Source organism: Nematolebias whitei, chromosome 9 (genome assembly GCF_014905685.2).
Source record: "Nematolebias whitei isolate Nwh7 chromosome 9, NemWhi1, whole genome shotgun sequence".
NCBI classification, from domain to species: Eukaryota; Metazoa; Chordata; class Actinopteri; order Cyprinodontiformes; family Rivulidae; genus Nematolebias; species Nematolebias whitei.
This window is the reverse complement of record NC_056506.1, coordinates 27,095,363-27,121,784: the sequence shown is the minus strand read 5'-3', so window position 1 is coordinate 27,121,784 and position 26,422 is coordinate 27,095,363. Positions and strand designations below refer to the sequence as shown.

At 39.7% G+C, this 26,422-nt stretch overlaps 1 protein-coding gene across 1 annotated transcript; it reads left to right on the top strand.

Annotated features, from left to right (window-relative positions):
* Window positions 1–5,890: 5,890 nt before the first annotated feature.
* Window positions 5,891–23,644, top strand: LOC119414525 (receptor-interacting serine/threonine-protein kinase 2). Its single transcript, XM_037681621.1, has 11 exons — window positions 5,891–6,096; window positions 8,785–8,938; window positions 9,371–9,526; window positions 9,691–9,848; window positions 10,657–10,706; window positions 10,791–10,952; window positions 13,404–13,489; window positions 16,951–17,055; window positions 19,794–19,896; window positions 21,394–21,579; window positions 23,259–23,644. Exons 1-11 carry the CDS (start codon window positions 5,900–5,902, stop codon window positions 23,642–23,644), a joined length of 1,743 nt encoding a protein of 580 aa, XP_037537549.1. The 5' UTR covers window positions 5,891–5,899.
* The last annotated feature ends 2,778 nt before the right edge of the window (window positions 23,645–26,422 follow it).

The window sequence follows — 26,422 nt, the reverse complement described above, 5'->3', positions numbered from 1 at the left end:
CTCCGTACAAGTGTGTGTTGTCTCTGGTTTCCTCCCACAGACCAAAAACATGCATGTTAGGCTGATAAATTGTCTCTAGGTGAGTGTGAGAGAGTGAATGGATGTTTGTCTCGTTTGTCTCTATGTGTCTCTGTGATGGACTGGAGACCTGTCCAGGGTGTACCCCGACTCTCGCCCAGTGATGGATGGATATGGACACCAGTGACCCCTGTGACCCAAAAAGGAAGAAGCAGGTAAAGATGATGGTTGGATGGATGGATGGATGGATGGATGGATGGATGGATGGATGGATGGATGGATGGATGGATGGATGGATGGATGGATGTTTTTGATTTTCTCTGAAGGAATGCTGTAATAAAATCTTACCATGCGATATTTCGACCAACATTCGATCCTGAGTAAATTTCTTCAGTTGTTGTGTCTCCTCTTACGTTTGCAAAACCATGACTGAGAAAAAAAAGGTTAAAAAATATGAATGCTTAATATCGCACCTGCTATTGATAGTTTTTTAAAGCCTCAGTTTGCAGAAATGACCGGACTGATGAGGTCTGAAACAAAAAAGTAGATTGCTCATGTCAATGTCAGTGGTTCTTACAACATGCCATTTTAGACACGTTCACACTATACAGTAGCTATTTCCTATTTTGCGGCTATTTGAACTGGATTCAATGGTATAAAAGCAGAAGAAGCAGTCAGGAAACAGTGCTTGACAACAGCTAGGAAACAACTCTTTAATCAAACTGCTGAGTAATTAAAAAAAAAACTGTCCAAAAGTGTACAAAGTATTTGGGAAGAGATTTTAAAGTCTTGGCGGGTCATGATTTAAAAGTCTTGGCGGGTCATGATTTAAAAGTCTTGGTGGGTCATGGTGCTGCAGAGAGAACAGTCTCTGCAGTGAGGTCATCAGAGTGAATTTGTGCTGCAGCACCATACTGATAAAAACTGCTGGGTCTAAATGTGAACTTGGTGTTCCTCTTTACCACGCTCTTACACAGAAGTGTGTAGAAACACACACTGGGTGTCTTTACACCTGATCAGTGTGCTGTGTGGATCAGAGCTGGAAAACATGACATGCTGGAGCTTCTATGAGAACGTTTCTTTGGTTCTAACTTATGTTTGTCACCCAAATCCTTCAAAAAATAGTTTGGTTCATCGTTTTGCTGACTTATCAAACATCCTTAAGTTAATCAGGGGAGTGGAGTTTAGTCAACGCACTTTCCTCCACAGAGGTTTCACATTACTGCAGGACGACACAGTCATGTGATGACAGACAGGAGGAACTTCTTGTTTCTACAAACCAAACACATCCAGCGCGCCGACCCTGTTTGACACGGACGTATTCAGTTTGCTGACACTGTAAATACTTGTAATCATATTTATGTTGGATAAATATATATATTTTGCACAAAGGGCTTAAATTATCTACAAATCATGAAAACAATATAAACCTTTCTTTTTCATATGATCTATCAGTTTCCCACATTTTTATTATTTGTAAAAAAACATATATGTAAGTTTGGATTTTGGCCTTTTTGCGCCTGGACATGAGAGGTTATTCTGCTCGATCGTTGCTCGAGGAGTTACTTGATTCAGAGCAGAGATGTGTGAACTTGCCAATATTTTCTGAGTCATCATGCTTCTTTTATATTTAAATCAAGACATTGTTTCTTTTGTTGTTGTTTTGGCTCAAAAACACAGAAAAAAATCATTTTACATCAAATATAAATTTAAAAAATATATAAACTATGTTCTATTTTAATGTATTTAGATGAATGTGTCCCACCTACAGTTCTAAAAGTAGCCACAACAAATGTAACCTTATCAGAAACTCTTGGCCAAAGTAATTAAATTCAAACTCAAAGCTAAGTGTTGCTGGATACAAACCACATTCCAGGAATACTGTGTAGTGAGTCACGTGGGTACGTGTCACTAGTTGTAGTATGACAATATATCCCCGTTTATATGCATACTATATTCACGAGTTCCTCATCTTTCTGACTGTGTAATGCCGTGCATTGAATTTAACAGAAATGCGAACGAGAGACGTTATTATCTTTGACCCATCAAATGAATGTGGTCATTTATTTTCAGAATCAAAGTTTAACATCAAACATTTACATTAATTTGGCAAAATATGAAAATAATAACAGACAGTTTCACAAATAATGAACTTCAAATCACTCGGCGGTGATTTGAGGACTTTGCTTCAGATATTTCTAAAATATCTGTACTAGTTTTGTGAGAGAGAGAAGAGTTTAAGATGAAATGGAGATTATCTTACAGAGAACTATGTGAGAGAATTAATATCTGTTGACCAGAACGTGCACGCTTCATCAGATTTCAGCTCGCCTCCGGTACACTTTAGTCGAAGAAGAGACCGTTACCTTGTTGATGATAGATCAGCTCGATAGAGAGTCCTCCAGACCTTTCAGCGTCTCCGTTGAGAGCTGCTGAAATCCTTAGATAGTCGTGCGTGGGTTGTTCAAACAGAAGTTATAATTCCAACGTCTCTGACTCTCCTGAATTCTCGAATTCTCTTCCATTCACTTCACCATTCTCCATGAATTCTAACCAATTCTCTTCAGAACTCCTTGAGCACTGCTTCAGAACTGCTTCCGAACTACATGAGAACCGCTCCAGCACTCTTCCAACTCTCAGAACTAACTTGAACTGGAAAGTTGCCACATTTTAAATGGGTCGACTTCCGGTTCAATTTAGAGCTTTCTGATTCGTGGATGTACCAGAAAGAGGTGTGGTTTTTGACGTAAGGTATTATCAAAAGTCGAGGTCAGGAAATGAGATTTGTTTAACAACTGACAGAGAGATTATTGCAAAAAGCAGACTTCGTGGAGTCTCTATTCTGATTATCTTCTCAAATAGTTAAACATGACATTTCTTCTTCAGTAAACATTTAGTTGACCGAAGCTTCAACTTTCACATACTTACGACTTGGCTCATTTCAGACAGAAAATCAAGAAATGCATATTCAGGTGATTTCTTCTTTGAATGAGGAATAAAAATCATTACTTACTGTTTATGTAAAATAAAAATGAGTAGTTCTTTTCAACCTGTAAGCATTGAGTGAAACTAACACAATTTGATTATCAAAACATTTGTAAGACAGTAATGATTATAGAGGATTGTCTTTTCTGCTTGATTAATTCAAGAAAGAAAGTCATCAGATGGCTCAGACTTATTCAGATCAATGAAAATAACAGTCTCTGTCCATCTGGTAGATTTGAGGTCATCAGGGTCAGATAAGGGTCAGATCATCAGGTCATCAGGTTCACTACAACTGCGTCACCAGTTAAAGTACAGATTGGACCAAAATCTACTTTGAGTTCTCCAGATTGGGCTGAAGCTTTGCACCAAGATTTCATGTTTGTTTTTCCCAACAGTCTGCACCAACTTTAACAGATGTTTGTCACCTGGTTTATTCTGAAGAGTTAGGACCGTAAGCATCCATGTAAGATTAAAAAAATAAAATGTAGACTATACACTGTGTTTTCTGATTGCAGCATACGTTCAGGCAATATCATTTTTCTTCGGAATTAAAAAAAACAACAACACATTTCCTGTTTCATTGATACAGTAAAACAAGCACTAATTCAATTCATTTGAACACTACGGTTTTTTTCCACTTTAATTTTTATTAACAGTTTCAACAGTAGATGACATTTAAAAGATATATTGCATACATTTTCCAGATTATGATAGCCTAAGCAGGCTTGTCTTTACAGTAATAATTCACAAAACATAAGGGGGTGAACATCCAAAATAAATATATGTACTCTTTGTGTATATATAATACAAATTGGGGAGTGATGGCGCAGAGGCTAGAGAAGGTGGGCCTGTGATCGGAAGATCGCCGGTTCAAGCCCGGTACCGACAACATCAAAAATATGGGTGGGGTAGGTGAAGAACTCACACCTGTCCCCACCCTCATTCGCCCCACTCTGGGCCCTTGAGCAAGACCCTTAACCCCCACCATCTGCTCCTCCGGGTGTCCTAGATGGCAGCTCTCTGCTCCACACAGAGGGATGTGGTAGCTCGGTGTCTGTGGTTGTGTCAGACAGGAAGGACATTCGGCGTAAAAATAACTGCCAAGTCTTCGTGCGACTTAGTTCACTGTGGCGACCCCTAACGCAGGGAGCAGCCGAAAGAAGAATATACATATATATATATATATATATATATATACACATATCAAAATAAATGAATAAATCTCGGTGTCTAGGCTCTAGAAATTCTTCTGTTAATGGTGTTGAATTTCCTCATGTCTCTTTTTTAGTGTCGTACTGTGTCCCATTTTACCCACTTATTCATAAAAATGTCTTCTTTTTGCCTAAGAAGGAAAGTCATTCACTCCATCTCATCAATTTCCCTAACAATATTTAGCCACTGCTGCATGGAGGGAGCAGATATCTGGTACCAGTTTCTTGTTATAGCTTTTTTTGAAGGCAATTAACAGTATGTTAATCAAGTACATCTTCATTCAAATCACTTTTTTTTTTATGTTTCCCAGACACATTGTTTTAAAATCTTTTGATATTTGGTACCCCAAAATAGTTTGGGCAGTATTCACAATTCACAAATACAAATCTAATGTTTGACATTCCCAGAATATATGTGTATGGCTTGCTTCTTTATTTCCACACATTCTCCAAAACGGCTTGGTTTGTTTACTCTTTATCTTTGGTGTAATGAAGAATCATGTGGTTGAGCTTGGTGTGTCCTTCCTCTGAGTTTTCTATAATGGTGTTATTTCCTTGAACTGAATCCCTTTGTAGGTTTAATCACCTAACCAAAAGCCATATGATGTTTGAGAGCTTTGTATTTCCCTCAAAAATAGTCTCTGAGCTGCAAATATCGAAAGAAGTCAGTTTTCTCCAGTTGATATTTTCCTCTTAATTCTTCAAAACTCCTCATCTTACCATCTTTAGAACACAACAAGTTTTTAAAGATTAATTCAATAGTTGTTTGTTAATGTAATCAATTAGAATGACAGCAAAATATTGTACATTTTGTGTTTGTGTGTTCAGTTCGTTAAAGGATGCCTTTTGACTGATATTAGTGCTTCCAGTGAATTTAAACATTTCATAACTATTTCCTTATTATTTTTTACAAGTATACATCTGTTATTTTTTATTTTTAAATCCTAATGCTAAAATTCTGGTTTAAAAGGTGTGAATGATGCAAACATTTGGAGTGAAAGTAAACAAACCCTGAAACGTATACGTTTTTGAACTGGTGCATTTAAAGGAATCTCCCAGTTTCGGGTAATTCCCACGTCTGAAAAACCCCAGATTACGTCTGCGCCAAACGAGAATTTTAGTCCTCAAACGCAACTGAGACAAAATATATATATTAGACCTACTACGGAAAGGATAATGATTCACAAAACATATCAAACCATCAATTTTCGTCCTAAATATCTGTATATTTGCTCAAACCAACATAAAATAAATTCTAAGAACTAAATTTTATTTTCCTGAAACTCTAAAAACCGATGACTATGAACGCATCACGGAGGTGTGCAGCGATTGGCTGCGTCAGACCACAGAGCTTAAATAACCGCGGAGCTCGGCAGCCGCTCAGTAACGGCCAGGCTAAACTCATCTTTTCACGGTTATGTTGCCAGCAGAGCAAGAAGTGAAAGCGAACATATTCAGCCGCGAGGCTTGCTGCCAGTAGAAGAGGGGGAACCGTGTACTGAGCGCTCTCCTTCGGCCGTCGTCCTTTATATATTTACGTTAGCAAACCTTGCTAACAGCAGCCGCGACGTTTTGGCAGTAAATGGGAGAGCCGCCGTTCCTCATTGTGTTGACCAAAATAGACAGAGTTCCGCTGTCTGCCGGAGTCTGACCCAGTTTGATACCTCTCGGGAAAAAGGCTGCTAATGGAACCGCTCGGAGCCGCGGGCTGTGTGAACATCGGCAGCTTGACGAGCACTTTGCCGGTGATTCCGTACCAGAAGCTGACGGACCTGTACTACCTGAGCAGGGGGGGCTTCGGCACCGTGTTCAAGGCGCAGCACTCCGACTGGAGGACAACCGTGGCCATCAAGTGCCTGAAGCTCGACTCTGTGGGAGAAAGGTACCGTCCACATGACACTTCAGACCACGAGGAGTGCGTTTGTAGAGAAAAAGATGGACCGTGTAAATTTAGGCTACACTTGACCTCATTGCATTGTTGGATGATGTCACACGGTAGAGTTAACAAAACTGTGTTTTACCCAAAGATCAACATGAAAACTAGAACAGATTTCAAGCTGAACTAAATATCTGGCGTACAGACGTCCAATAAATGTTGTACCTTGATCTCCGTCATCTGCTTAGACTATTTTCAGTAAATATCTCCATTATTTGGTAAACAGTCCTGCCAATTTAAGGACAGCAGCAGGACAGTGGTGAGATGTGCTGTAGGAGTCACATATAGCTTCAAGGTGGAGGTGGGAGTGCATCAAGGATCAGCTCTGAGCCCCTTCTTGTTTGCTCTGGTGACGGACCGACTAACAGATGAGGTCAGGGAGGAATCCTCATGAACTATGATGTTTGCAGATGACATTGTGATCTGTGATGAGAACAGGGAACAGGTGGAAGAGAAATTGGAGAGGTGGAGGTATGCGCTTGAAAGAAGAGGAATGAAAGTCAGCCGCAGTAAGACAGAGTCCATGTGTGTGAATGAGCAGGAGGCTGGTGGAACAGCGAGGCTACAAGGAGCAGAGGTCACAAAGGTGCAGGACTTCAAGTACTTGGGGTTCACTGTCCAGGAAAATGGGGAGTGTGGTAAAGAGGTGAAAAAGAGAGTCCAGGCAGGATGGAGTGGATGGAGAAAAGTTTCAGGAGTGATTTGTGACAAGAGGGTGTCAGCAAAGGTCAAAGAAAAAGTTTACAAGACAGTGGTGAGACCAGCTATATTGTATGGACTGGAGACAGAGACATGGACAAAAAGACAGGAGAAAGAACTGGAAGTGGCAGAAATGAAGATGTTGAGGTTCTTCTTAGGAGTGACAAGGATGGATAAAATTAGGAATGAGATCATCAGAGATGCAGCACAGGTTGAACAACTGGGAGATAAAGTTAGAGAGGCCAGACTGAGATGGTTTGGACATGTCCAGAGGAGGGACAGTGGTTTGGACATGTCCAGAGGAGGGACAGTGGGTATACTGGTAGAAGGATGTTAGAAATGCAGCTGCCAGGAAAAAGACAAAGAGGAGAACATGGATGCAGTTAGAGAGGACATGGAGGTAGTTGGAGTGAGGACAGAGAGATGGAGGAGGATGACTCTCTGTGGTGACACCTGAAGAGGGAAAAGCCAAAAGAATAATAATGATGATGATGATGTCATGCCAATGTAACAGTACTCACTGCAAAATTTGAAATCAAACAAAGTTATCCTGAAGTTATCAAATAGTGCAGCTTGAAAGAGTTTACTTGAGTAGTTTTCCAGATACAGTGATGAGCACTTCTGGAATATGAGTCCACACTGTGTGTAAAACAAAGCACTTGACTGATCAGATCAGATCAGAAAGAACTTTATTGATCCTGCAGGAAATTGTTGTGCCAGACTTTCAATACAATGAAACATAAACAAGAAGTCACACAAGATACAAAAGTCACAGAGAATATAGAAGTACCAACAATTAAGGTCTAAACAGGTCAGGTGCTGACAGAAACAAAGTGTTTAAGTGCGGGATTAATTTTTATTGTCCAATGTGTAGAAAGATTCCCCCAGAATCCAGGGAAAGCTTCACCTACATTTAGCTGTAGTGATGGTGTAACCAAATATTTATTGGAAAAACCTCAGACATTTAGGTGGTAAATTACAAGTGAGTCTGGCACTAAATTCAAAAGAAAAGACACAGATGGAGTCAAGTAAATGTTGAGAGTAATTTTCAGGGACCAGGCAGGACAGTGGAGCATCATAAAAACAGAGCTCGGCATTTAAACACGTTGCGTTTTGAGGATCAGCAAGTTTTTCTGTGACCTATTTTCAGTCTATCTGTTTGCACAGGTAAACAAACACGTGATAGTTGGCGTCCGGTCACAAATTTTGCTTACAGATTTTTAATTTATGCACATCGATTATCAGTATGAGAAAAATGTGCAGGATTTGTTACATATATTGTTCGTTGTTTGGTTTTGAATATGAATAACTTGACAATGAGTACCTTTAACCATGCAAGATTTCTTATAAATAAGTTTATTTTGTAGCCGTCCACATTAAAGAGACGTAAATTGATCAAATGTATCTGTGCATGTGTAAGTGCTCCATCCTGACGAACATCTGCAGATACAAAAGTTATATCAGCAGATGGACTCAGAGGTTTGTCAGACTGTGACGGGTGTTTCTAGATAACGACAGCATCAGCCCTAATCTTCACAGTTTTACACATTTAAAGTGTTTTTCACAAATGTTCAAAACATTTGCACTTTAAGATTCATTTTCATTGTGCACATGCTTGCAGATTTTTTTAATCGTTTTGTAGTAAATGGCTCCAACAAACAAAATGAGTATTTAAAGTGTTAATGATTACTTTACTGTGTCGTGCAAGTCTTTAAAACATCAGCTTGACTTTTCTACAAACAAACTCCATCTTGTGTTAACATGTAATGTTCAAAATGTTGAAACTGTAAAGTTATTTTGAAAGTGTCAGGCAGCCTCAATGGTTTTGTTTATCATGCACGTTTCTTTTGCTTCTTCAACAATAAAACGTTCGTGTTTGTGGTATTTTTACTGCCGTCTAAGGGCAAAGATTAACCGGGACTCGCTGTTTTTCAGAGAGAGGAAATGCCTGCTGAAGGAGGCTGAGGTCCTTCATAAAGCCAGGTTCAACCACATCATCCAGATCTTTGGTATCTGCAATGAACCCGAGTTCTTCTGCATAGTCACCGAGTTCATGAGCAATGGATCCATGGATCTGCTGCTCCACGAGGTTCGCACATGCAACAAGACACTTTACTTTAAGAACTTCTCAGGTTCCAGTAAGACGACTATGAACAATCATAGGGATTACATAAGGATTAAGTTTCACATGCTGCACAGGTTTTCTTATCACGCACACACTTCCTGTTTTACACATCTGTTGTCAGAATGGGTGAGGTCAGATTGACGTGCTGCCTTTACTGTAAGTTTTATTTGTGCATCACTTCCATGACTTGGGGCAGTTTTCCATGTGATTCTTCTAAGTAAAACAGAAAGTGAAAGCAAAACCTTGAAGCATCCAGTCTGGAACATCAGAGTGAACAGTAGCTCACCAGTGTTTGGGGAAATCCCTGCTTGTGCCCCTGGCTGTCTCTTTCATCACTAAATTAAAAGGCCACGAAGCAAATTTTCTCCAATTTTACTGATATATTTTCATCTGCAGAAGGAAATGTACCCTATCCTTGGCTGGCCTTTGCGCCTGAGGATTCTGTATGAGATCGCCCTCGGGGTAAATTTCCTTCACAACATGACCCCGCCTCTCTTACACCATGACCTAAAGACGCAGAACATACTGTTGGATGGCGAGTTTCATGTGAAGGTATGTTTCAGACACACAAACTGATTGTGTGACTGTGAATTGCGTTCACAGAAGTCTATCAGTGTGGATGGTGATTATCTGTAATCAACAGAAGAAAATTTACAAATTACTGATGTGTGTTGGGTCTCGATGGCTTGCTAATCGTTTGCTAATCCCCTCTCCAGATCGCAGACTTTGGTCTCTCTAAGTGGCGACAGCTGTCTGTCAGTAAAGGTTCTGGGTCCAAGCCCACAGAAATGGAGGGCACAGTGATCTACATGCCCCCCGAGGAGTACGAACCATCCAAGAACCGACGAGCAGATGTGAAGCATGACATGTACAGGTAACAGAACCCAGCAGCAGTTATTAGAATTAGACTACTGGTACGTTCACACTGTAGGTCTTCTTGATCAATTCCTATTTTTGTGCTCAGTTCCTATTTTATGTGTTGTTCTCATACTATAAATACAACCTCCATCGTACTCCAGTGTCAGCAGTCCGAAGTCAAAGTCAAAATTTCTTTATTTGTCATACACACCACATGTGGTGCATATGGTGGAATGAAGGTGTGTACACAGGATCCCAGTTTAATGCAACAAAAGTATAAAATGTAAAAGAAAAACAGTAATAAGATCTAAGATATGAACTAAGAAAAACGTTAAACTAAAAATACGCTAAGCACTAAACTCGTTCAAACTCTGGATGCCATTTTTTAAAAACTGATAGTAACTGTGTGTGTGGTGAAAGGTTTTCCTGCCTGTCAGGGTCATTCCATGGGCATGCGTGGGGTCAGGTAGTTGGCATGCCAAAAGAGAACGCAGCAGGAAGGTGTGCTAAAGGTTAATCTTCTGCTGATCGTTCCAGAAAAATACATTTGTAATGATATCATTCAGAAAATTTTTACAGGAAGTGGTGATTGTTGGACACTAAAAATAAAATGAATCCACTTTTCCCTGTGGCTGTGTGATTACATCTGCCTGTAGAGTTTTCAGCTTTTGGCTCAAAGAGTTTTGTCAGGAAGTGACCCCACTTCCCTAAAGCAGCTTCTCTTTCTGGTCATCCGTCATAAAATCCCCACTCTGAAAGGGGAATACCATCTAAAGTGATGTCACTTTAACTTCCCTGACCTGTATCGTTCTTCTGCATCACAGTTATGCCATAATTATGTGGGAAGTGCTGTCCAGGAAGATACCATTTGAAGGTAATGTATTTATACCACACTTGTATCTTATGATGGATTTGTAGCCCTTGTTCAGTTGATCTGAGTTTTATTTACTGTGTTCAGAGGTGAACAATCCCATGAAGATCATGTTCAGTGTGCTGCGTGGGAATCGTCCCGACACCAGCCTGGAGAATTTGTCTGCCGACATCCCCAGTAGAGAGACTCTAATCAGCCTGATGACCTGCGGCTGGACGGCTAACCCTGACGAACGACCTTCTTTCCTCAGTAAGTTCAAACAAACACACCAGTTTGTTTGTGGTCAGTCAAGAATCACACAGTTCCTATACACATCCACCAGGTCTGCTTTACACGCATCACAGTTAAGTCCTGCTTCCCTCGTATTTTTCTCTGGGGGTAGGTAGTAACTGTTAACACTATTAAAAAAAAAAAAGGTTAAATCAGGTCATCTGGACCAGTTTCTTAAGTGAAGAAACATTTCATCCTCCATCCAGAGGACTTCCTCAGTCTACGGCCTAACAACCAGATCTTTCCCATAGATAGCCTTCACTGTTGTGTTTCAAGCCAACCACCTGTTAGAATCTCAAAAATAGGCTTTTAACACCTGCAAAACATACACCCATCCAAAACAATCAATCATCATGTACAACAATCTAATGTTTTAGGCCAGATGGGCTTGTTTTGGACGGATTGGCTCTATTTGCATGTGTTAAAAACTACTAATGAGATTCCATCAGGAGGTTGGCTTGAAACACAGCAGTGAAGGCTACTTATGGAACAGATCTGATTGGCAGGCCTTAGACTGAATAAGTCCTCTGGATGGGGGATGAAACGTTTCTCACTTAAAGATCCAGGTCCAGATGACCTGATTTAACCTTTTTTGTTTTTATCTGCCTGGATGATTGAGCTTACAAACCTTTTTTTTTTTTTTTTGTTAACACTATTGTTTATGAGTTACCCGTAGTTACAAGTTACAATTGCACAAAAATATTTGACAACTGGAGCAGTCCTTAAAAAAAATCTTCTCAGCTCATTGACATATAGATACACGGTAGCACTGTTTCTTAAATGAATTGTTAATGTTGTGAACGATGATGCTCATGTCCTGGAGTGAATGTTTCCTAGATGGTCTTTGCATCGTTGGATCAGATTTCTAATTTAGTATCGCCGCTGGTTTTTGCCTGTCTGTGAGGTCATGTGTTTGTGTTTCTGTTGCCAAAATATTTCATGAACGGAACAGATTCTACTGAAACTTGCAGAAAGTCGTCATTGGATGTACATGTACAAGTAATTAACTTTTGGTGGTAATCCAAATTTAGATGGCTGAGGCAGCCAATTTAAATTCATTCATTCAACCTTTATTTATCCAGTCAGATCATATGGACAGTTTCTTTTTTTGTGGGAAGACGTTTCTTCCTCTATTTGGAGGGCTTCATCAGTCTGAGGAGTCCCAAGTAAACTTTTCCCCACTAAGCAGTACACTCCTTTAGTGGACCAACCAGTTTGCTGATGATAAGATGGTTTCTGGGGGCTGTCCTGTCCCCATCGACTCCTCCCAGGCAGCCACAGCCAAAGTGGTTCAAGACATCAAAGTTTATGCTCAATCATCCAGGTACAAAATCCAATAATGGGTCAATCAGGTCATCTGGACCTGATGACGTCCTCCTGATAGAGGGCGAAACGTCTTTCCACAAAAAAGAAACTGTCCAGATGACCTGATTGACCATTATTGGATTTTGTACCTGGATGACTGAGCATGAACTTTGATGTTTATTTATCCAGGTTAGTCTCATTGAGTCACGAGGACTCTTTTACAAGAGAGCCGTTTTAAACAAAAACCACAGATGAGGTACACACAGCAATAAACATTCATATGAAAGTATATAAAATGAAACGTAAAAATAAGAAGTGATAGAAAACAAAATAAAAAACACATAACTTTGAGTGTGACACGTTGCATGACTTTGCACATAACATCATTTTTTAAGCTTTGATCTAAATGGCTGCATCTCTCTACTTCCGTTAGTGAATGCTAGGCCTTTAGTATGTAGTACTTTTTGTGTCTCTGAATCAATATAAATATATAATGTGACAGTTTGGTTTTTGTTTTGTTTTTTATTAAAGAAAAAGTTAGTTTAGAAATACAACACTACTTAACACACCATAGCTTTGTACCTAGTCTTGAAGAATTACTACCAGTTGCCAAAGATTACTGTACAGTAACAACTAAATAAACAGGAGCGCTAACAGTTACTGTAACCACCAAGCTGAACTTGTTTTTCTGATTCTTAGATAGAGGTTCTGGTTAGCATATAAAACTAGACAATCCATCCTTTATCACACATTCCACCTGCTTGAGACAGAGCACTTGATTGTCTTGGCTTGTTTTCCATGTTTCCATGTTTGTTTTCATGCTGAGGAACAGGAAAAATCATGACTTTTTTCTGACCAAGCACTAAGTAGCAACTTTCTCTTTTGGCTTCTTGACAAACTGTCACTGAGGCACTAACCCAGTGCACCAAAAATAGAAGACACTGTAGGTAACAGTGTTGTTGCCCAACCTAATCTTTGATAAGATCAGTGTTTACTGGAAGTTTCTGCTCATTTCTCCGGTCAGAGGAGCTGTAGTTCATAAACCACAAAACAAGAAAGAAAAGTATAACCAGATGATGAATGCTTTGTCTTGCTAGGCTAACGTGTGTTTGTCACCATTTTCAGAGTGTTTAATTGAGCTTGAGCCCATGGTGAGGAAGTTTGATGACATAGACTTCCTGGAGGCTGTGCTGGAGATCAAGAGGGCAAAGGTCAGCCAGGATTCTTTTCCTTTATCTCTTTAATGAGCTTAAAGACGTTTTATTTTGAAGCATCCAAAAAGCTTCATTCCAAAACACTTATTGCACATGATAAAATGTTTTGTTGCTCTCCTGATCCACAGAAATAAACAGTTGTGTTGACACGTGATCGTTGAGTGATTGATTTGTGTTCAGTGGCAGTAACAACAGGAAACGAGGAAAGGAGCATTAGAAAAAGGGTGATATTATCTAGAGCCCAGCCGATATGGAAATTTTTGCTTTTGTCGATACCGATATTGGGCTTAATGCTGATAACTGATATATTGGCTGAAATTTTTTAGCTTTGTTCACTACGAAGAATCTAAGTAAACAGCAAGACTGTTTGAACACTTCAAGTGTTCAAACAGTCTTGCTAACGTGTTCACATTTTCTATCCACTATTCGCCATAAAGTTATCAAGTGAGTCACACAAATATAAATTAAACAAAGAAATGTCCTTCTCTGGTCATTGTTAAACAGTCACGTATGGTGAAGGACTAATTAGTATTGACGGCAGCAGCAACTGGGTTTTTTTTTTGGTTTTTTTTGCAGAGAAGTAAAGATTTTAGACAATGAATTTCATTGAGGACGACAAAGATAATGTTACTAACACTGATATATTTTACCTCTATGTTAGATTTATTGTTCTGGATAAAGTTTTAAAAGGTAATAGTCTATGCTAGGTGATCTAAACGTTAGCTTGCTTATTTGAGAGGCACATAGCTAATGACAAGCGGGTTGGAGGATTGAAGAGAATTTATTATTGTTCATTATTTTACAAATCAGTTACAATAAATGTGTCATGCTCTGTTCAGCAAAGTACGCTACACAGTATTTAGTTGCTCCCTGTTTCTTGGGTCTCTTCTCGGCTGTGCTGTGAGTCAAGTGTTCAGCATGGTCATGACTTGAAAGTAGTCCTCATGCACCCTCTGCTGGATACATTGTACAAATATGCCATTTGCAAGTAAAAACACTGCTCATTCCCAGCATTTTAAGGGTGAAAACTAGAAGTGTTTATATCGGCGCATAATGGGCCAGTTGACAGAGTTTCATGCAAATGCTATTTTAAAGTTTTTACACTTTGGTTTTTACTGTTGATCTTAACTTTTCATTTAACCAACTGTTAAAGGCCCATCTAGGGACGGGTGTTGCAAATTAGCTTTGGCCATATACACTGTGATGCAGACATTAGATTGTTTTGCTCTGTTTCTTCTATCTGTCCCTATCAAATAAACAGTAAATAAAATAAATACCAATATGTCCCCAAACACCTATATCGGCCTAAAATATCAGTCCTACCCATAGCCTAGATCAGTTGGGCTCTAGTATTATCGGTAAAGTTGAGCTAAAGCTCTGATTTTTTTGAGCAGCTGATGCAAATGCTGTTTCATAGACATTTACACTGTTGTCAGCTTCTCATTTTATTTATCTACATTTCTAGTTATTTGTAAGAGTGAGACGCAGCAGCTACTCAACAACAGCAACACATCTGGGGCATCTAGAGTTACCTCCTGTTTCTGCCAAAATATTTATGGAATGTGAAATTGATGACATTGTAATGGTTTAAATAATGTTTTCATAGACCTCTGTAAAACTCTCAGGATCAAAGTTGTTTTAATACGACTGTGATTTATTTTAGAAGTGGGCCATTTCAGAGGAGCTTGTCAGCATGCTTTGAGTTGAACCATTTTCAAAGCGGATAGTTGCCATTTTTAATAACTTTAGTCTTCAAATTTCACAAAAGCACATGCAAACATTATTATTTAAATATTTACATTGCCCTCAGTTTTGCCATAAATAATTATTTTGGCAGAAATCTTATGACATGCTTGCTTGAGGTGCCCTGGGGCTACAGCAGCAGTGTTGAACATTGCTGCCGCCGCAACTAGATGCATGAAATAAACAAAGAAGTCTGACTAAAGAACTGCGTAATGACACAAATGATGGCAGTGTAAAAGCTTTAAAATAGCATTTGCATGAATCTCTAACATTTTGAACATTGAAGTTGTTTTTGTGTGAGCTGCCTTCAGGCTAGTCGTTAGCCCATCAGTCCTGTCAGACTTAAACTCCTGTTTCTCCAAACTGAATTTGTTCAAAGAGCCATGACCAGGAGTGTCATGGTACATACATGCATACCAGAACCATTGGATACAGCCAACCAGATACAGGAACTAGACAACAAAGATGTCAGTGTTGATCACAGCCCAACTGTGGCTTAGCTGTAGTGCTACTCTTGCTATCTATAACAGGTAAGACATTAATGGTTATGTTTCATCAGAACCTCACTTCAAATTAGCCAGTATATCCCTTTAAATAGACTGTTGACGTTACCAGTCCATTAAGGTCAAAGTGTTGTAGTTTGGTAAGTTCTCACATACAGAGTTAATTATTACTCGGATCAATAGAAATCTCTGTTCAGGAAGAGTTTTTGAAACAGTGTAATTTGGGACAGTTTGGATTCAAGTGTGACTAACTGAGACCGAAACAAACAACGTACAAGTTCCCCATAACACTTCCTTCCTTTATTCTGTGTGTGCGTGTGTCCTTGTTTATGCTACTTTGTGAGGCCCATTTTTCCAACTTATACTACATTGTGGGGACCAACTGCTCCTTATGGGGCCCAAAGCCCGGGCCCCATAAGAAGAAGTCCCGTTGGTGGGTTAGGGGCTAGGTTTAGGACTAAGGTGTGAATTGAGGATGTGTTAGGTTTAGGGTTAGGTATGTACTGGTAATGGTTAGGTTATGGATAAAGGTCATGGTTAGGCTATAGAAATTAATGAAAAATGAATGGAAGTCAATGCAAAGGCCCCATAAAGATAGCAAAACAAACCTGTGTGTGTGTGTGCGTGAGGGAGAGCACATAAGTGAGATCACTGCTTTCAGTCAAAAAACTGTCTGTAGTAAAAACTGCTAATTGAATAAGACTTCATGATAATTGGTAGTAATATAGATGAGGAAAAAGTAAAAAAAAAAAAAAGTGTGTGTGTATCATAAAAGGTTAGTTTTTCCAGAATTAATTTTTTATAGTTCTGTTTTTCTTGGTTAATAGTTTTGAAAATTGCTGAAAGAAACACAGTTTAAGTCGGACTAGAAAATATTCAAAAGTCTTTATCGTTTAGCTTCAATGGCGTTTTTTTTGTGTATTGAAAAACACTGTTTTGTATCCAGGCCCCACTTTTAATGATGATATTTGAACAAGAAAAAAATTGCTGGCTAGTATTGACATAATATATTTACTCAAGCATTTAAAGTATTTCTGTTAAATATTATAATATGGCTCCATTGTTGGAATAATAGAAGTAAATCTGTGGTCAGAAATTCAATACAGGTTAGACTGTTGAGGTTCAGTTTCTATAAATTCAACATGGCCTTGTTTGTTTATTTATTTGTTCTTCTGTGTTCTGATGGTGTCGTGTCTTTGTGGCTTTTTACAGCTGAAACAGAGAACAGGTTGTTGTTCACCTGAGCCGGTTTGTGAGAAGAGAAACGAGCAGGAGTCGCTGATTATACTGAAGAACCGACCCAGCCTCTGGCCCATGGTCAGTATTCACTCAGTCCCTCCTGCAGCAAATAGACATCAGAAGCTAAAACAGAACTTTTTTCAGACATGAGTGAGTAACAATATTGATTTCATTAATATGGGGCAGCTGTGGCTGAGTGGTTGGAGCAATCGCCCTCCAACGGTAGAGTTGGGGGTTCGATTCCACCAGCAGTCGCATGTTGAAGTGTCCCTGGGCAAGACACTGAACCCCTCATTGTCTCTGGGTGTCCCATCAGTGTATGAATGTGATAAAGCTCTGATTAGTCTCTACAGATTCAGATCAACTTTTTATAGATCTAGTAGAGTGCTGTATGAACGTGTGTGTGGAGGTAAATGAGGACACGGATTGTGTTGTAAAGTGCTTTGAAAGGCACTATATATAAATATAGTCCATTAAAATCCTTGGAATTCATTGAAAGGCTGATGTTCACGGTGTGTTAATTTCTCTGTTAGCAAAAAATCTCATGAATCACTGTTTTGTATCCTGATGCATGCTCACTGTTTTGATTTCAGTGAAACTCCCAAAAGTAATTATTGGACAATTATTGTATTTTTTATCTTTTTTTAAACTTTGGCATTAACTCGATTCAAAGTTGGAAACACGAAAATGTATTTTGGTCAGTTTTACAGGTTCTGAGCTATAATTTGGTTTGGTTGTAGCTGAGCGTTAAAGCTAACACACATCCCGAGTGTTAAAAGATCCATCGAGATCTTCAGTTAAAACTTTGACAAGAAATGTAGAAGATGATGGGCATTCCTTCAAGTTAACTAGTTTCTTCTTTTTACATTTCATTAATTTTTTTTAAATGAAAACTATAAAAGTCATAACATAACAGTTCAGTTCTTCAAGTCCCTGCAGATCAAGTGAGGTGTTTTTCCTGAGCTGTCACAGATTGTTTGTTGTTATTTGGAAATCTAGCAGCAGCTGGTCATTACACGTCAGTGGTGTACTCGGGGCTTAATTTGTAAACTGATTGATGCTGGACCACCAATAGCAGGTGGGCTGGCTTGGGGTCTTGGGGTCCTCCCCCAGAAAATTTTGAATAAAGTAGATGAGATTTCCTGCATTTTGGTGCATTTTAATGGGTTGTTAAACATCTACGTTTACCTACATTTGTAAACAGTTCACTTTTGTCAAGCATCCCTCCTCCTCCCCCTCACTTGACGGTTCCAAGCTGAATCTTCTCCGCTGAATTCACTGTCTGACTCCACAACACACAGACACAGAGTAAACTTCTGCAGCTTAAATTGGTGGCACAAATGCTGCAATGACTACCATAGTTTTTGCATGCACTAATCAGGATTTTGTGCTTTCTCAAACCCTCAGAAAGGGAGATATGTACCTCAAACTCAGTCAGCGGGCGTCCAAACAACATACCTGATCTCTCTGTGAGCACTGTTGGCTCACATTTAAATGAGAGTTTATGCATGTTCACAAAGATCACAGCTTTTTGCAAACAAAGTATTTGTCATCTGAAAAGTGGTGGTATTTGCATCTCATGGGAAGAAACTGAGGAAGAAGAGCAACTTTTGCACTACTGCCTTCACAAAAAGAGCAGGAATGTTTGGAAAGGTCTAATTCTTCCTCTCCTAGTAAGGAGTGTCAAACATTGTAATTTCTGCTGTTGTTGTTTTACATTCAGCACAGAAAACATTGATTATGAAACATTTCATCAGATGGTGGTTCCCATCTAGGTGTTCAACAGAACACAAGTTATTAACTCTGTAAATGATGAGGGGCGTTCTGACCCTCCCAGCTGGGCAGAGGTGGGGACATCATCCCTTTGTCTGAAACAGAAGCAAACTGAATCACGTTTCCTTTGATAGAAAACAAAGGACAGATGCATTTAAGGTCCAAAAAGCACTAAATGTTTTTTTAATTTAATCCCTAACATTATCCTCACAGATAAAATTCGATGTTGGTCATGCAGTTTTAAAGGGTGTCTGTTCTTCATTTGTTGAAACCTGGAGCTCACTTTGAGAAAATATTTTCTTCACTTGTGTGTGCTGCTGTGTGGTGGATGGTTATACGTGCATCATGCAGTTATGATCTGACACAGAAGAATGTGGTTTGTCCACTCCTGCTGAACTTAGGCACATTTGCACCAACATACTTTCATCAGTGCTGCTAGCTTTATTAATTTGATGGTGAAAAGCAATAGATGGTTTGGGCAAATTTTGCTCACAAGTTGGAGTTACCGTAAGAAACAGCAAATAAGGAACTAAGATATACGCTAAACAAAACACCAAACGGTACACTAAAAGATCTAAGATATACACTAAGCACTAATAATGTAAAATAATATGATATATTAAAGAGCAGCCTGAAAAGTGAGTCCGTGGTGAGCAGATGGGTATGAATGAATACAGCAGCATGGATAATCATTTTAGCTCATACTGTAGGAGAAAAAGTGAGTCTGCTGCAGGAGATCAGTTTAGACAAAAAACTATAAAGAAGAAAAGTTTGGGCAGTTCTGTTTTATTGTGTTTGGTTCCTTTAAACATCTGCAGAATGTGCATGTCTTTAATGTGAAGCAGTTCAGATGTTTCTTTGTGTTGCTGTGTTCAAGCTGGTCAGATGACCATTATAAAGAAAACTACCTGGTTAGAAACATATGACAACACATTCTGTTGCTGTGACTCAGCAGGATATTTAAAAACATGTTTTAAGCTTTTAGTATACGTGTCATTCTAGTGTGGAAATGTTGCTAACACTCAGATGCTGTTGTGTCCCAGGAGCACTCCACATCAGGTTCTGGCTCAGGATTGTGCTCCTATCAGGACGCAGACATCTCTCTACCAAGAGCCCTCACCATCAGCAGTGCTCCCTCCTCTAAAGGTTAGCTATTTATATTTGTCATCATGCAGACTGTCAGGACTGTCTCACTTATGTGCAACAAAAAGGGATTTAAATAATCCGTTTCTGACGAGGAGCCCTCAGAGTGATGTCATTTAAAGCACTGGAAGGAAGTTTTGTTGGTGCAATCAAGCTAACAGCTGCTCTGAGGAGGGACAATGGAGGATGTTTCTTAAACAACTCAAACTTGTCCGAGTTGTTCGCACAAACACCAGACTAAATGTTTTTTTCTTAGCTCACCACTTTTGCTTGTATAAATTGATAGAAATTTTTCATTTGATCAAGATTTGTGCTGCTACATGTACTGTACGTGGCATGAATTTATCCTGTCCTGATCCGATTAATCTGAACAGTTCTGTGAAATGGCCACACAGAACAGTCTGTCTTCATCCTCCTACTGGTCGTTCATAAATCACAGGTGAAGCCGGCCACGTCCCCAACAGATATGTGCTTTCAGAAATGAAGTGGGCGGTGCAGAACCAAAAGATGCATGGAGCAGAGCTCAGCTGGTCTGAAGTGGAGCGCAACCACACAGTTCTATTAAACAACCAGAGAGCACTCTGCCCGTCCCACACCTTGTTTACATTTGTGACATTGTGGAGAAGCTAAGATGGCATCCAAAACAGGCAACTGCTCACAGCCAACAAAATAACTGTTTAACAGCAAAACCCAACTGGATTTGTGTCACAAATTGTTTTTTTATCTTTACATTAAATTTATATAGTTCATAATTAGTGTTAATTATATACAACAATCATGTAAAACAGCTAGATGATATACAAGGAAAATATATTGAGTCTTAATGATCTAAACTAGACTTCAGGTCAATAACTAATGACTGACACAATGATTTCAAGACTTTATCTGGTTGAATAATTATGACTTCAACTAGTTGATGAGTTTTCACCTACATTTTTTAACATGTAAATTGTTTGTTAGCTTTACTAGTTCCAGCTAAAAGCGATGATCCGTGTCTAATCTATACTTAAGTTTAAAAAGTACAATTTTAATGCAAATGGAGCAGATAATGAATTGTTACCGGAGGCAATGCCAGCTTGCACTATTTAATAATTTAATAATTTGTAGTAAATTGTAGCATGATTTAGCCTGTACAGCATACTTGCTGCTGGATTCTGTCTAGTGATATAGGCCACAGAAGCTACTATCTATTAGCCAATTCAATAATTAACAGGGATTTTATTGGCTTTATAGGCTCTTATCTAAGTACCCCATGATAACTGTTGTTAATTTTTCAAACTTAAAGATCTTTTTTTCTGCTAAGATACTGACTTATTTGTGTTCCACAGAGCTCCACTTCAAACTATTTCTCACATCCGTTCACACTAAACAATTTGTTAAAGGAGGTTGTTTTACTTGAATGTTGGAGCACATATGCAAAGGTTTGAGTCTGTTATGTTCATTGTGTGCATTTCTTCCTTAACATGTCTTACTACTACTTCTACTCCTGTTGGTGTCTAGAGAGCCTTCCATCCTCCTTCATAGCTCCTAATCTGGAGGCTCCAGAGTCTTTGAAGGATCCCGGACAGCCTAACAATGTGAACGGCTTTGAGGGCGCCAAGCCTCTGAATGATTTAAATATGCCTGTCAAACCGGTCCTGCCTGCCACGGAGTTGGAAACACATGTGGATAATTCCACCCTCAAAGGTACAAACTCTTAAAGCATATGTGTGATCCTGTGTTATCTTGTTTTGACGTTTTCTGTGTTGACCACTTAGAAAATCTATGTACCCATTCCATCCATTATCTTCCGCTTGTTCTGAAGTCGGGTCGCGGGGACAGCAGCTTGAGCAGGGAGGCCCAGACATCTCTTTCCACAGCCACCTCTTCCAGCTCTTCTGGGAGGACTCCAAGGTGTTCCCAGGCCAACTGAGAGTCACAGTCTCTCCAGTGTGTCCTGGGTCTCCTCCCAGTTGGACATGCCCGAAGCACCTCCCTAGGGAGGCACCCAGGAAACATCCTTACCATAGGTGAGGGTAGGAATGTAGACCGACCGGTTAACAGAGAGCTTTGCCTTACAGCTCAGCTCTCTCTTCACCACAATGGACCAGTACAGAGTCCACAATACTGCAGACACTGCATCAATTTATCTGTCAATCTCACGCTCCATTCTTCCCTCACTCATGAACAAAACCCAGAGATACTTGAGCTCCTCCACTTGAGGCAGAACCTCACCCTCGACCTGAAGAGAGCAATCCACCCTTTTCTGACTGAGGACCATGGCCTCAGATTTGGAGGTGCTGATTCTCATCCCAGCTGCTTCACACTCGGCTGTGAACTGCTCCAGTGAGAGTAAAGACCACGGCACGATGACGCCAACAGGACCACTTCATCTGTAAAGAGCAGAGATGGAATCCTGAGGCCACTGACTGCACCAAGTTATGAACAGAATTGTGACAACAGGCAGCCCTGGTGGAGTCCAACTCCTACCCTGAAGGGGTCCGACTTACTACCAGCCATGTGAACAAAACTCTCGCACTGCTTGTATAGGGACTGAACAGCCCTTAACAACAGCCCCAATCCCATACTTACAGAGCACCCCCCACCGTGTACCCTGAGGAACACGGTCGAATACCTTCTCCAAGTCCACAAAACGCATGTAGACTGGATGGGCAAACTCTCATGACTCCTTGAGGGCCCTAGTGAGGGTAAAGAGCTGGTCCAGTGTTCCATGCCCAGGACAGAACCTGCATTGTTCCTCCTGGATCTGACTACTCTCTGACCTGGTTCTAGGTGACATGATTGTCGTTTAACAACTGGACCAACAGGTGAACTGCAGGGGGTCTAGTGAAGGGTGCTGCAGGGCCTTGATGTGCTTTATAAGGAGCCTCTTCAAATTAAATAGAAAAGGTGTTTGTTTTTATTACTTTGCTCACTTTTTGCCAGCACGATGGCTCAGAGGTTAGCACAGTTGCCTCACAGCAAGAAGGTCCTGGGTTTGGATCTGGGGTCTTTCAGTGTGGAGTTTGTTTGTTCTCCTTGTATTTGTGTGGGTTTTCTCTGGGAACACTGGTTTCCTCCCACAGTTCAATACAATACAATATAACTTTATTTATAAAACATTTTAAAAACAACACCATTGGCCAAAGTGCTGTACACTAACACATACAAGCAAGCATAAAAACCATAAAATCAACAGCTACTGTAAAAATAATGAACTACATAAATCATAAAACATTAAAAACATGCATGTTGGGCTGCCTTCAGGCCCAGGCCTCCCTTGCAAAAGAGATCTGTGATTTCAATGGAATTTGGCTGGCTAAATAAAGGTAAAATAAAATAAACTAGTGGTTTTTATTTTTAAATCTAAACTTCTTCTCTTGCAGCTAGTAACACTTCGCCTGTACAACACTCTCCCTCGTCTCAAGGCCCCATCGCCCACTGGATCGCCACGCGACGAGAGAACATCGTCTCCCAGATGACAGAGGCCTGTCTGAACCAGAGTTTGGACGCGCTGGTCGCCCGCAACATGATTATGCGAGAGGATTACGAACTAATTACCACTCAGCTCACACGCACTGCCAGAGTCCGTCAGCTGCTGGACCACTGCCACAAACACAACGAGGACTTCTGCCGAATCATCGTCTGCAAGCTACTCGAAAACAAGCAGGGAGGCCTGCAGCCGTATCCGCCTGAGATCACCTCCCCGACGACTGCCACCCCCAGCGTGCCCCCACTGTCCATGTCCTACAACATCCCCAGGAACATGTAGCCAGAGCAACGGAAAGACGACCAACTTCACTCTGCAGTGAACTAGTTCATGCTCTGATGTCATCAGGAAACACAGAAGGTTTCCAACCAGCTTTTCCTGGGACAACTGAAGAGGAGCAATAAGTTACAGGTACAAATTTAAAACCCACCAGAAGTGATGGGTTTTATTGTGTTTGACCTGAATTTATGAAAACTTAAGACAATGATTTTATTTAACATGTTCTGGATTTGATGTAATTTATTTATATTTCCTTCATTCTTTCAGTTTTCCTTCGCTACCTGCTGTTTGTGTCAAATATGGCAGCTGTGTGTGTGTGTATGTGTGTGTGTGTGTGTCTAGATTTACTTGTAGATTACAAATGTCTTTGCTACTTTAATGTAAGTAAGACACTGCCGCTGTGCTGGGAGGCCCACCAGACATACGAGGTTTCCTCCTGTTACTGGTTTGTTTCCTGTAACGTGCACCGAGTCATGAGTCTCGTGACGGCAGCGTGAAGCAGCAGCCTGCAGGGCATAGTTTGAAACAAGAGCAAATGTTGCAGCTTCTGTTTCCTGCTCAAATGCTACAATTAAAATATAACACACAAAATGTGCGTGCATGTGTGTAAAAGAGAGAAAAAGTTTAAAGTGGACCAAGATGATCTGTAGTCTTTTTTTATTTTATTATTATTCAGACGTGGCCTCGCCTCACAGTATTCCTAATTATGTTCCTTTTTATGGACTCGCACTGATGTTTGCAGAGTTGCCTTTTTTCCAGAACCTCTGATCGAACTCTTTAAATTGTTTTTAACTCGTTACGGAGCTGCTCTTCAGAAGAACCATTCCGCTGAAAGGCTTAAAGGAAGAATTTCAGACCAGTTTAAATCATAACCAAACTGTACCAGTCAATAATCTGCTCAAGCTTTTGTTCTACACAGCAGCAACTGTTGAAAATATTGTTGTTCTCTCTGTAAATCAGTGTTTGGTACATCATACTGTTATTTGACAAAAAGTACACATTATTATAAGACGGTAGCACCAAATATTTTTTTATATAAATAATAAGAGTAGAAGCTGATTTATCTGAAGGCTTGCTGGGTGTTCACTATTACACAAACTAAGCTCTGGGACGTGACTCACACATTTCACACATCTTTACTTTAATACAGATTTATTACCGAGAGAACATTGAGGATGATGCACAGCAACTTTGTAGTTAGTTTATAAAAGTAGTTAGTTAACCACAAAGAGGATCGCTAAAGTGAGTTAATTAAAAGTAAATGACACGAAGGAGACGTCCGACACACATTGAATGCATCACTCTGCTTCAGCACAGCAGAGTTCTGCTCTCACTCTTTTCGTTTGTTTTGGGGGGGGGGGGTGGATGGGGAATTCCCAACGATGACAGAAAGTTAAAGATTTTTCTGTTATTGAAGGAAGCGGACTGCACACGTTCAGAGTGTATTGCAGCGTGTTCAGATTTAAATTGTAAGTTCATTTTCAAGTCAAAACTTATCAGGGGAAACTAAACTGGTTAAAATGTGAATAAAGAAATACTAAGAAAAGAAGAAAATTACAGGTAATTTTTTATTTTTTTTATATGTACAGTAGTAGCTTTTACACAAAGTCCCACTTTAAAATGGCTGTAATATCACTTTGATTGGTTTATTGTGCCATCCCTGCTGTTTAAATTGTGTAAATATTTTTAATAATGGGCCTTATTGTCGTCACTCCTGCCCTCACTTCCTCAATAAGGTGCTTAAAATAAAACTGCTGCTGTAGCATACAGTATATGTCATGGATATTCTCTCAAAAAAACATTTATTTTGGGCTAATTTCTGTGAATAAATTCTCATCACGTTCGCATCGTTTTAGTGTTGGGATTCTGCAGATCCCCAAAAAACTACAGTAACAAACATGTGACTCCAGGAAGTGAGCCAAGGCAGGTCGTTGTTGGTAAAACAACGTTAGTCATTGAAATGACAGCAGGAAGGCCAAGGAACATCACATTCTTCCATAGGTTGCCTTGTCTTTGAAATTTGTGCCTCTTATTCTACTTTTGGTCTCGACTTTAAGGAGGTGTAAAAGTTTTTTTTTTACACACATATCAGCAAAGTTGAGTAAAAGTCTGTATATGTTGTAATTTATTTTATATTGTAGACAAAAGTTTCCTTTTTTATGCTCTTCACACGTTGAGAACTCGTGCACTGTTTTTGTCCAGTTTTGAGATTAAGGAACAAAATAACTTGTACTGAACTGACCTACACTTGTCAGAAATCTTCGTCGGTCTATAGTTGTGTAGTTGTGATTACAACTGAAGCTCGCATTTTTCACAAACTATCATGATCTTCATTAAAATATAAACTGTTTTGTACCTCTGCCTCTTGTTTTTTTTATGATCCTCGGATGTTTCATTAAATGTTTGATCATGAAAAGGTTGGCGAACACACGAGTTTCACTGAGGTAAGGTATCACCATAAATAAGACCAAGCGTTCCCTCAAGAAATGCATATTGTCGCCAATAGTCATGACCATTTTAAACCTAAACTACTGAGGTTGCTTGGATTTATTAGCTGTGGCAGCCATCTTGAAATTATCAACTCCAAATATTAATCAGTCATAGATGTACATTGATCACTCCCTTTAGAGTTTCATTAAAATCCATCCAGTGATTGATGACATAGTTTATCAGCAAGCGTAAACATGATTGGCTTTTCATCGTCGCCTTTATTTAACCAAATAAAAACCCACCGAGCTCAAGATCCCTTTTCCAAGTCTGACCTGGCCAAGAGGTCAGCTG

Bases quoted from the DNA above. Each gene is read 5' to 3' on its own strand.
- LOC119414525 (XM_037681621.1), top strand. From the start codon at position 5,900: ATGGAACCGCTCGGAGCCGCGGGCTGTGTGAACATCGGCAGCTTGACG. The intron at 8,939-9,370 runs GTTCGCACATGC...TTTCATCTGCAG, and splicing joins TGGATCTGCTGCTCCACGAG to AAGGAAATGTACCCTATCCT. The intron at 10,953-13,403 runs GTAAGTTCAAAC...CACCATTTTCAG, and splicing joins CGAACGACCTTCTTTCCTCA to AGTGTTTAATTGAGCTTGAG.